This window comes from Gopherus flavomarginatus, chromosome 3 (genome assembly GCF_025201925.1).
Source record: "Gopherus flavomarginatus isolate rGopFla2 chromosome 3, rGopFla2.mat.asm, whole genome shotgun sequence".
Classification (NCBI taxonomy): domain Eukaryota; kingdom Metazoa; phylum Chordata; order Testudines; family Testudinidae; genus Gopherus; species Gopherus flavomarginatus.
This window is the reverse complement of record NC_066619.1, coordinates 88,992,618-89,005,025: the sequence shown is the minus strand read 5'-3', so window position 1 is coordinate 89,005,025 and position 12,408 is coordinate 88,992,618. Positions and strand designations below refer to the sequence as shown.

At 47.0% G+C, this 12,408-nt stretch overlaps 1 protein-coding gene across 1 annotated transcript in view; it reads right to left on the bottom strand.

Moving 5' to 3' along the window:
* Positions 1-3,080: 3,080 nt before the first annotated feature.
* The window catches only part of HSD17B3 (hydroxysteroid 17-beta dehydrogenase 3), a 31,265-nt gene continuing 21,937 nt past the window's right edge, over positions 3,081-12,408 (bottom strand). The window contains exons 7-11 of the mRNA XM_050945946.1: positions 9,564-9,598; positions 8,470-8,551; positions 4,775-4,840; positions 4,352-4,501; positions 3,081-3,886 (exon numbers count right to left, since the gene is read on the bottom strand). Coding sequence (XP_050801903.1) covers positions 3,776-3,886; positions 4,352-4,501; positions 4,775-4,840; positions 8,470-8,551; positions 9,564-9,598 — 444 coding nt within the window. The 3' untranslated portion in view covers positions 3,081-3,775. The remainder of the gene's footprint in view (positions 3,887-4,351; positions 4,502-4,774; positions 4,841-8,469; positions 8,552-9,563; positions 9,599-12,408) is intronic.

Here is a 12,408-nt window from a genome sequence, read left to right as displayed (position 1 = left end):
AGGAGCGCTGCCCGGACCTGCCCCGCGCCCACTACCCGGAGGAACGCTGGCCGGACCTGCCCCGCGCCCACTACCCAGAGGAGCGCTGGCTGGACTTGCCTCAGATCCGGTACCCGGAGGAATGTCGGCCTGACCTGCTGTGTGCCTGATACCCCAAGGAGTGGCCTGAGCTTCCCCACGACCGGTACCCGGAGGAACCTATGGTCTGGGACCCACCAGATGATGCCGGCAAGAACCAGGTACCCAGAGAGGGGGAGGTTGGAAGTAGCCTGGGGATAGCCGACCCTGGTTTGGCTCCGGAAGAGCCCGAACCCATGTCAGTGTGTTGCGGTCAGGATCCCCACCGACCGCAGCGGGTCTTGACCGCTGCTAGGGCCCCGGGCTGGAATGCAGTGGAGTGGGAGGGCCTGCGTTCCCCCTGCCACCCGTAACCGGGTGGTAGACTCCCCCTCTTCCCACCTATTGCCACTGCTCTGCCCTGACCCAAAGGGCCAGAGCTAATTAGACTTGTGTTTGGTGCCCCGCCTGGACCAAAGTCTGGGCCCCGTTGACTTTGCCACTGCTCTGCCCTGACCCAAAGGGCCAGAGCTAATTAGACTTGTGTTTGGTGCCCCGCCCGAGCCAAGGGCCTGGGCTGATACTGTGTTTGCTCAGCCCCTGCTAGGGGCCTGAGCCTGAACTATTACTGCCCGGCCTGTCCAAGGGCCGGGACTTATTGACTTTGAGAGCCCCGGCTAGAGGGCTGGGGCTCTACCCTGTTTACAGACCTTATACCCTGCTCAACACCTGCCGAGGGGCTAAGCCGACCCGGACTGCAGTGCGTAAGGAGGCGCCCTGGCTCCCCGCCGCGCCTGAGGGGGACGAGCCCCAACACAACCGGCTTACACCCCCTCAATTGTTGAATTGAGCGGGGGGGGTTCCCAAAGGCCGATAGGCTTTCACTCACATGTAATATTTATCATGTATTGTTAGCTTTATTGTAAAGCTGTACAAGTAGCATACTTTAGAGAATAGCTTTTTATCTCTATAAAATGGTAATTTACAAAAAGATGACCAAACCGTGTCCATTCCTCATTTTTTTCCAAACAAAGTTAATATGCAGAACACCAAAGACTAATTGCCAGTTGCAGATGTCTTTTATATTGGCTGTGACTATTCAGTAGTTTATATTCTATGAATTGTTTAACACAACTATGAAACAACTAACTAATGTAGAAAGACTGTTTAATTTACAAACTGAGCAGGTTCAATGGGCCTAAAAATGTAGGAAACATTTTCCATATAATAGTGTACTCAGAAAGACAGACAAGGTATTCAGTTCCAATGTACAGTATGTGAATGTCATAAATAGGAGAAACACTCATTTTGGGTTGTATTAAGCTATTGTGTAAAAGCACTTATGGCCCACCTCCTCAAATTGGCTCCTAGCTGCCATGGAGGGGAGTAAGGATGACCCAGCAGTTAGGGCACTGCCCTGAGACATAGGAGACTCACGTTTAATTCCCTGCTCTGCCATGGACTGCCTGTGTTGGACAAGTCACTTGGGCAGTCTATGCCTTAGTTTCTTATCTATTAGGGATCCCAGAGAAGTTAGGGACTGCAAGGATAATATCACCCATTGAAACATCATGAAATGATGCCCCTATGACTGAGTTGGTCACAGAATACATGGACATAGAACTGCTATTGAAATCAGTAGAAGTTAGGAGCCTACATACCTTTGAGGATCTGGGCCTCAGTGACTTTGAAGTCCTAATGGGACTTAAGAGCTAAGTAATGCAGGTGCTTTGGCAAATGTATCTCTAGTCTTTTTCTAACAGTCATTAACAGCATCCTACATACAGTACTGTTTTTAATTAAATTTCTCACTTGTTTTTCTTCACAAAACAGCAGAGCGATCTTTTAATACTCAATGCCTTTTGTACAATTGCTATCTGCATTCCTATAACTTTGGCAAAACTTCTTCTGGAGTTAGAAATCTCTTACTGAAATGTAACTATTCCTTCCAGAGAAGTTTGAAGAAATGTTCCAAACAATGGCAGATGCCAAAATTCATAGCTAGTGCTCACATGCCCTAACTGTGTTTCCACTGTCCTTGAGGAATCTAACTCACTTTTCTCTCAATCTTTCATTTTCAGCACAGTCAAAGTAGGAAAGACCTGGCAGTGTTGCCAAGTGCCACAATTGTGGGGTTTCCTCTATGGTTTTGGGGGGCTGGCTTGGGATTTTTTTCGAATGCTTTGGAGTTGGCAACCCTGACCTGGGTGACCTATTACTACCTTAGCCCCTAACCCTGCAAACCGTTATGCACATGAGTAAACGTAAGAATGTAAAATAGCTCCATTGCACTCAGTGGAATGACTTAGAGTTACTAGTGTACTTCTGTGAGGCTTTGCTTCACAATTTCCATGGAACATAGTTTGTTGTTTCTTTCAGAAGGTGTGGTAAGAAGAATGCTCATTGTTTCCTGGAGGTTGAAGTAATTATTTTAATGATGATGATCAGTGTGAGAAGGGTTGAAAATACATATAAATATTAGTATGTAAATGTCAGAATCAACTATTTCTAAACACGTATGTACATGCGCGTGGACACAAACACCACAACATGTTGTATGCTTTGTAGTGTTTCCTGCTGTGCCTTTGAATGAAGATTCAAAACAGTGCATAACTGGTTTCTGTGCTGACATATGCAGAGAGTTAGGATCTTTCCTGTCTCATCCTTCTGATGTAAGTCAGACTTACAATGAGATTTTAACATCATGTTTTATGTAAAGGAGCTGCTATGCTGTAATATGTCAGTGGGGTGGCAGTGTCTGGCATATGTCACTATATAGCTTTTTGTCACATGGCATCTTAAAGGAACTGCAGGAGTCATTAGGATCTATTTAGTGGTTGAATTAAGTGGGAGCACAGCTTTACCTCTCTCTTGCTTACACTACAGGGACATCCTCAGATCACATTTGGCCAACAAATGCAAATATATATTCACTCCTGCTGGTTTAAATAAGACTTCTGATATTTGAATGTTTCTTTATTGAATAGCTTTTTGGAATGCACAAACAAAACAACATTGCAAAGTGTAAACAACTCTCACTTCCTAATTCTACACAAAATAAAGAGAAGTTCTGAAAGTTATTTGGAAAACATTACACAATCTAGATTCAAAGGCTTCACCTTAAGCTTTCATCTTCCTGCAAACACAGAATTAGAAGTTAGTCCACCTAGTCCAGTATCCTGTCTCTGACAGGGATTCATATAAAATGCGTTGGAGGACTCCAAATCCCTTTCCACTAATACACACTGTTCCTGCAAACTTCCAAAGCCCCGATGCACAGATTCCCTCCATCCTCTAAAACTTCTTCCCACGATCTCTTCCTCCTCCAGCAAAATCTGTGCGTCCTCCCACAAAAATCCAAAGCCCCTTCACAGATCATGCGAGTCTTCCTAAATGCATCAAAGCAAACAAACCTATGTTTGGAAATAATGCAAATAGTCTTATTTGTAAACATCAAACAGCTGTAGCTACCCACCATCTACAAGCTCAATTTAAAGAAGCAAAAGCAGCTGTAGCATCCCATCCCTCTGTAACTGATCCAAAGCCCATTGAAGTCATTGGAAAAACATTGACTTCAATGGCCTTTGGCTCAGGCCCTTAGCAAACTTCTTCAATAAACATGCTGGGCCAAATTCATCCAGAGCTGAATTTATCCCCTAGAATTATAGTGTACGAAGCTAGGATTCACAATTTCACACGGTCTAAAAAGTTGATTTTGTTAGAAGCTCTTCCAGTTCCTCTTCAGGTAAGTCGGAAATGTGTTCAGGAACACCTCTTGAAATCTGTCACTGTGGAATACCCACAACGGAATGAGCTGCAGGATGCACGCCTTCCAAACGTGAAACAAAAGCAAAACAAACAAAAAAGGAGGAGGGGAGTAAAAACAAATCATTACAGGCAGCTAGAAAGAAATCAAATCAGTGTTCATGTAGGTTATAATAATTAGCATTGAAAACTTTTGTGATACTGCTACAGTCAATATTTCGAGGGTTGGGGGGGCAGGGAGGGTTCAGTTTCCAACTGATCGAATCTACTCATCTCAGTGCTTGTACTAAATTCCCTGCATTAACAGCTGCCTTATGTAAGTACCTACGCTAGCTTGTACCTAACTCCCACTATGGTTAATTGGTGACATATATAAGCATCAACAATTCACAATCAGCAGTAAGCCTGTGCAGAATTTTTCATTGGGGGTGATCCAAAACCCCATGAAATCAAAGGGAAGACTCCAATTGACTTCAAGGGCTTTGAATCAGTCCCAGGGAGCCCTGTAATAATTATTAAATTTAATTACCAAGATCTCATGGGCTAAACAACCAAATGTCTCCATTCCAACAGTAACATAAATCAGTGATTCTCTAACAAACTCCTCCGCAGTCTTTGTTATGAGATTGGGGTTTTGGTACATTGTCATTGGAGTAGAAACAGCATAAGGAGCAACCACCTGAAATAAAAGATCATTATTGATAAAAATTAGTGCCTTTCATTTAGAAGGGTCCTTAACATATTATAGAGGGTACACATAGCACCAATGAAAGGGCAGCCACCTCTGGGCTGAAATGAGGAGAGGAAGCTTTTGTTTCACACCAGTGAGGACAGGGACACTGGGCCACCCAATGCTTCTACACAGGTGTCCAGCACTTCATGGGATTGGGCTCTGTGACTGGACTTCAACTATTTATGAAAATGAAGGCAAATAACAAAGATACTATATCACCTGTATGATAATTCCCTTTGCCTTATATTCTGCTTGAAGTGCTTTGGAAAATGTGCATACAAAAGCCTAGAATTACAAAATGGAATAAACTTAGTCATAAAGAATTGAAATTACTTGTGTGCACATATGCATGCACACATAACCCTTACCAAAATGACCCAAATATTACTCAGGCTAAGGCCCAAATATGTGAGCAAAACCTAGCAATGAGTTACTTAATGTATCCACCTACTGTACCACATTTAGAAAAGGAGGGCCTGAGTCTGATCCCACAGGACTCTTGTGTACTGAAAAAGTTCTACCCATATTCCAGCACAAGTCAGACATGAAACAAGCACTAGTGTACAAGGAACTCAGAAGTGTCCCAGGTTATGAAAATGTAGTTTTGAAGACATAGTGGTAAAAAAGCCTGAGCTGTGTGTTTACACTAGCTGCTAGCACAGGTGCAGTTGGTACCACTCCTGGATGTAGTGAGGGGGCCCCACTCCCCCGCGCTTCTGAGGAGAACAGGCCAGAAAGGGCACGGCCATGGGCGGAGCCCCCGCCACCTGTCCCCGCCCCCCGGAAGTCAAGGGGCGGGACAGGAAGTCCAAGGACACCGCTGCCTGTCCCCACCCCCCGGAAGTCAAGGGGCGGGACAGGAAGTACAAAAGCTCGGCCCCAGCGCTCAGTTAGGAGGAGGCTGCCAGAGAAGGCAGATGCTAGGGCCCAAGCTCCTGCTGGGCCTGGCCTACCTGGTACCCGGAGGGGTACTGGCCTGACCTCCCCTGGGGCCAGCACTCAGAGGAGCCGACTGAGCGGTCCGATGCTCAGCCTGTGGAGGAGCTGCCTGGACCTCCTGACGCCCGGTACCCTGAGGAGTGGATCAGACCTCCTGACCCCCAGTACCCCGAGGAGTGGACCGGACCTCCCGACCCCCGATATCCCGATGAGTGGACTGGCCCTCCCGACCCCCGATATCCCGACGAGTGGACTGGACCTCCCGACGCCGGACTCCCTGAGGAACCCATGGTCTGGGACCCCCCGGATGATGCTGGCAGAGGGCTGGTACCCGGTGAGGGGGAGGTTGGAAGTGGCCCAGCGGCAGCTGACCCCAGTCAGGCTGCAGGCTCACCTGAGCCAATGGCAGTGTGTTTCGGTCAGGATTCCCCACTGACCGTCAGCAGCGTTAACCGCTGCTAGGGCCCCGGGCTGGAACGCAGTGGAGTGGGAGGGCCTGCGTTCCCCCTGCCACCCCGTCAAGGGTGGCAGACTCCCCCTCCCCTGTCGGTGGAGGCTATATGCTGGTCCCTGGTGCTCAGCCCCGCTGATGAGGCCTGAGCCTAGACTGTGTGTGTTGCCCTGCCCAGCCCAAGGGCCTGGGCGTACTTATATACTGCCACCTTGTTGCTCAGCCCCTGCTGAAAGGCCTGAGCGTAGGCTGTGTGTGTTGCCCCGCCCTGCCTAAGGGCCTGGGCCACTTGCTAACTGTTGTGGGTCACTCCGTCCCGCAGCCAGGGACGGGCCCCAAGTCGACGACGCGCAGTGGGCCGGTGTGGCTCCCCTCTGCCCGCAAGGAGGGTTGAGCCCCGGCACCTCTCTACTACACTGGAATATAACACATTCTTCTTTTGACACGTGCTGAGACATCCACCCACACCAGGCCTGCAGGGAGAAATTAGGCCAATAACCTCTAGGCTACACCTGGAGGAAACCTAGGGTGTGCTAGGGCCTACTTGCAGATCAGTCTAGCTGTGAGGAGGAGCTGGGCAGGCTCTATAAAGAAAGGAAGGTGGCAGGCGGGGTGGGTAACCTGCAGTTGCATTTCCTGATACAAAGGTAGGGTTGCCAGGCATCTGTATTTTTACTGGAATGCCTGACCACTAAAAGTCTGGTCAGCAGCACAGCGGGGCTAAGGCAGGCTGCCTGACCTGGCTCTGCATGGCTCCCAGAAGCAGCCAGCATGTCTGGTTCCTAGGCACATGGGCAGCCACAGTGGCTTCGCATGCTGCTACTGCCCCAAGCACCGGCTCTGCAGCTCCCTTTGGCCAGGAACTGCAGCCAATGGGAGCTGCAGGAGGGATGCCTGCAGGCATAGGCAGCAAGTAGAGCCCCCATGCCCCTCTGCCTAGGAGCCAGATATGCCGGCTATCTCCAGAAGCCGCCTGAGATAAGCACTGCCTGAGTCCACACTTTGAAAAAAACCTTCCCGCATCCCAACCCCCTGCCCCAGTTTGGAACTCCTTCATGCACCCCAAACCCCTCATCTCCAGCTCCACCCCAGCCGTGAGCCCTCTCTCACACCCAAACTCCCTCCAAAAGCCCACACCCCCTCCGGAACCCAACACCCCATCCCAATCCCATATCCCAGTCCAGTGAAAGTGAGTGAAGGTGGGGGAGAGTAAGCAGGGATAGGACCTCAGAGAAGGAGCGGGGCAGGGATGTTTGGTTTTGTGCCATTAGAAAGTTGACAACTCTATGCAAGGGGGAAGAGTGGAAGTTTCTGATGTTCATGGACCCACATTGCAAAATTCAGATCCACAGATCTAGAGCCCAATGTACCCATAGTTCAATATTGTTCCTGTTGGTACCATCTCTAGTCTGGAAATTTGGGGTCTGATTATCTGCCTTGCACCTTGCATAGTATGTTACTCCTGTATAAATTGAGCAAAAACTGGGTGTAAAATACTATCAGGTCAGAATTGTCCACTCATTTACATCAATGGTAACATTTTACACCCACTTTGCAAAGTGCAAAAAGAAAAGACGGATGGTTTAGTTTTTAGGATACTAGCCTAGGACTAGATCTGGGGCCGAGTCCCTGCTCCACCACAGACATCTGTGTAACACTGGGCACATCACAGCCATCTCCGTGCCTCAGTTTCTCATATATAAAATGGGAATAATAGAGAAATGCTATCTTACAAGGGTCTTGTAAGTATAAATATATTAGAGTGTGAGGTTCTCAGATATATGGCCCCTGTTTCCATAATAAGTAGCTAAAAAGAGATATGCCGGTGGGTCATGAGAAATTTTTTAGATAACGCTGACCAAGTTTTTTCAATCTAAAAATACTCGATTTGAATTTGATTTCATTTTTGAGTAGAGCCATGAGAAACTTAGGCAACCAAAAAAGCCCACCTGAAAACTCAGGTTTCAATGTAGCTGAAACTTGGGCTAGTTTTGTATGAGTTTTGTCTGGGTTTTGAGAGAGCTTGGGTGGAATGTCAACCAAACAAGAGCTGAGGCTTCAGCGTTCTGAATGGAAATCATCAAAGTGAATCCTATCAGTATGAAGTTAAAATGTTGGGAGTTTTAACTCAAAGTGAAGCCTCCAAATGAAAAACAGGCATGGCAACCCCAGCCTGCTGATCTTGGGGTGGCGGAGTGAGGGCAGCCGAGGGGCTGAACCCGCCCGCCCCCCTCGTGTCTCTCATCTCCATCCTTCCACTACACAAAATGTTACCCTCCACTCTGCAAGCAGAATCTGTCATGTTTTGTGCATCTTTAGTCTTGATTAAACCAGTTAGCCTGCCCCTACAGAAGTTCACCATTGCCCTGTTCTCTGCCTTAGTTTGGAGGGATACTATAAATATTGTGGTGGTGTTATTTAATTGTATCTGAAAATATCAACACTATAAGTCAGAGTTGCAGCTGGTGTGTTTTGGGTGAACATTTCAGCAACACTGATTTACAAAGCAATAAGAAAGACTTACTTTAGAAGCCGAATATATAGTATATAATGGACAAGGAAAGGTGCCCAAACCAGAAGAAAGGTTCAGAATAAGTCCTTTTTGTCTGAAATTCAAATTAAATTGTTACATTAAATTTGCCTTTTGCTATATTACAGTAGGATCTGGGTCCTGCATAAGATTAAAACTGCAGCCTTTTTCTCTAGAAGGCAGAACTCTTCTATTATACAAACAGAATAGGCTACATTCTCAAAGAGAGTCTTTAGAGCTTAATTAGGTACCAGCAAATACACAGACAGAAAATTGTATAAGTGTAACCTAAGTGACTTGTGCAACTAGAACCATGGGGAATTTTGCTCATGGTGTTGTACATCTGAACATGAATATTGTCAGATATTTGAAAAATTCAGAGAAAACAATTTATGCTTATAAAACTCTCCTTAACCAAACCATTCCTCTTCCCACTTCCTTCATTTGTGCCTTAATTTTTCCTATATGCAGTAAAAAGCATCTCAGCTATTTTCATAATAACCAAAGGGAAAATTAGTAAAAAGTAAAAGTTTGTCTTTATTGTTGCTGAAACAAAAGTTTACTGTATCCTAAAATAAAAAATTTTCTCCTCACCCTATTTAAATTCTTACAGATGGAAATTTAGTTATCAAAATTATGTCTTAAATATGTTCCCTTGAAACAGATAGGAAAAGGAACCTTTTACTCATGGAGCTGAATTAATTGCTCTTAGTAAATCAAGTTATTGTAACTTATCTTTAACACTTAAATACTATTATTCCAAACTCTACAGCTACCTTTCGAAAATATGTACATGTGCAAAGGTATTTACATGTCTAATTAGTTTCATAATGGGCAGGTTTACATATGCAATACAAGCATCTCTTTTTTGTAAACTTAACCCAGTATATTCCATCTTCTGATCTGCCCTATATTTTACCTTTTTGTTACAGTTTGTACCATTTATTCTCACAGCAACAGGAGAAAAATTTTACTGAGCATTGACCCACCAGGAACTTGAGTAGTTATTGCAGAACTAATTGGAGCTAGCAAATATTTGCTAGAATTAGAACCCACAGAAAGCTTAAGGGAAAAAATGGGAGTTTTACCTTGGCTCCATTTGTTTCAAAATTATTCGTGTCATCTATAAGAAATAAAAGGGCTATGAGTTACATTCCCTTTCCCTGTGCTTTGTCTCTTTTTGTTTTTGTCTTGTATGGTTTGGGGTTTTTTAAGCAGAGACAACGTGCTGACACATTAAGTTCTGAAAGCACAGAGGGTCTGAGCCAGAGCAGGTAGGTTAAAAAATATACTTTGAAATTTGGGGGAAAGACTAGAAATTTTACTGGTACAGATTAGAACACATTGCGTTGAACTGTTTGTTGTCCAAAGTTTCCAAGGGTTAGTTTGATATGCAACGTTCTCTGGCTTATGCAAATCTTCTCCAAACTATCTGAATTTCATGAACCTGCAATATTGGATCAAATATCTCAATCTGTTTCTTGGTATTTCAGCATTTCCGCTTCTGGTCCCAACTAGGATCAGAAAGTGCAGAAACACAATGTTTTTTCTTGTCTTTTCAACTTTTTCAAGCCTCAGCGTAAAAGCTTTAGGTTCATTTTGAATGTCAAAGGTTGAGGTTGGATCTTAATTATTCAGTCAGCCATCTCTCTCACTCTAACCCTGTTTTAGCAAAGCACTTAGGTACGTGCTCAAGCCCACCCCTATTTAGTGAAGCACTTATGCACATGCTTAACATTAAGCATGGATTTGAGTCCCTTTGAACTCATTGTGACTCCTCACGTGTCCAAAGACTTACCCCTGGTCTACACTGGGGGGCTGGGGGGGATCGACCTAAGATACGCAACTTGAACTATGAGACTAGCATAGCTGAAGTCAACATATTTTAGTTCGACTTACCTTGCGTCCTCACGGTACAGGGTCAATTGCGGTGGCTCCCCTGTCGACTTTGCTTCTGCCTCTTGCTGAGCTGGAGTTCATCAGTCGACGGGAGCAGGGGCGGCTCCAGACACCAGCACGCCAAGCGTGTGCCTGGGGCTGCAAGCCATAGGGGGCACTCTGCTGGTCGCCGCGAGGGCGGCAGGCAGGCTGCCTTCGGCGGCATGCCTGAGGAGGGTCCGCTGGTCCCGCAGCTTCGGTGAACTTCCCGCAGGCTACCGCCGAATTCGCGAACGGGGAACCTCCCGCAGGCAAGTGGCCGAAGGCAGCCTGCCTGCCGTGCTTGGGGCGGCAAAATGCCTAGAGCCGCCCCTGGACGAGAGAGCAAGCGGGGATCGACTGCATGCGATAAATCGATCCCCAACAGATCGATCGCTACCTGCCGATCCAGCAGGTAGTGTAGACATACCCTTACATGTGTGCTTAGCTTTTAAGGAGAAGAGTCTTGACAGACAACTTACAAAGAAAGGAAAGTGTAGCAATGTAAACTAGTGCAGATAAACATACTGGTGCTTAGTTCCAGGTCAGCAGCCTAAAGAGGGTGAGAATGTGCATACAGAGGGTTAAGCCTCATTTTCAAATTGGAATTTATGGAAGAAAGGATGGAAGCATCTCGTGTCCGAGTGGGTGAAGGGAGAAGGTGCCAGTCATAGTGTGCAAACTGGGAAAAGGTTGAGAGATGAGTGACTGGAAGACATCAATACGGAAAATTGCCATGAAGTTTCACTGGAACAAGGAGGGCACAAGAGAGAGACTACAGTATCAATGAAAGCAGATGCCACAGGGGACATTCCTGCCCCTATCAAATACAATGGCAAAAATCCCATTAACTTCACTGAAGCCAGAATTTCACCCCGGAATATTTAGAGTTTGTAGGAGGTCAAGAGCATATATATGATCAGGACAAAAATGAGAAACCAGCAGAAACATTTGAAGAGAGGATGGATCTTGTACCGGCATTTGGAATAGACTGAAGGGGGCAAGTGGCTTTGGGAGAGGCCAGAGAGGTGGAGGTTGCAGTAATCTGGGGAAGGCATCATCCAGGCCTGGAAAGGGAACTATTGTGGTGGAGGGGTAGAGAGGAATATGCAGATTTTGTGGCGGTTTTATAGAAAGAAATGGCAGAAATAAATAGTTTGTTTTAGTTGAACAACATGAAAGGATTTATACTTCAAACCTTGAAGAATAAATCATTTGCCTAGCCAGCTAACACTGCTTATTTTAGCTTGTCCTCAGGAGCGGCGCCAGGGTTTCTGGCGCCCTAGGCAGAATTTGGCAGGCGGCATTTTGTGCGCTCCCCATGGGGTGCGTGGAAACTTCCAGTTCCGCTCCTGTCGTGCCGCCAAAGAAGGACCCTCCGCCGAAATGCTGCAGGCAACAGTGGCAGTCACTGATCTGCTCAACTGCCTGCCGCTGTTTTCCACGGCACGTCGGCGGAGGGTCCTTCTTCGGCGGCGCGACGGGAGCGGAACCTGAAGCTCCCGCGCACCCCGTGGGGAGCGCACAAAATGCTGCTCCCTGAATCCTCGTGCCCTAGGCAACCTCCTAGGGTCGCCTAATGGAAGCGCCGGCCCTGCTTGTCCTACTTCTACACACTTGAATTTAGCCTTTTAGCTGCCCTCCTCCATAGGTGGCAGGTTATATATGTTTGTGGTGCTCAAGCACCAGGAATATTCAGGGCTGGGGGCCCTGCTCCAGCAATATTTGGACCTGGGTCTCTCCCCCAGCCCTGCCTGGATTGGGCCCCAGCCCACGCGGGTCTCCCCTCCGCCCCGCCGCGTCCCTGCCTGACAGAAAGCAGCGCAGCACCTCTCTCCTGCCTGCTTCTGCTGCCGGAGTAGAACGGCTCCCAGCAGAACTGCTGTCTGCTGCCCCAGGGTCCTAGTGCCTGCCATCTCCTCCTGGCAGGGCAGGCTGCCCTTACCCTGCCCTTCGGCCCTAGCCCTGAGCCTCTGTAACACCGCAAACCCCTCATCCCCCCACACCCTAATCCTC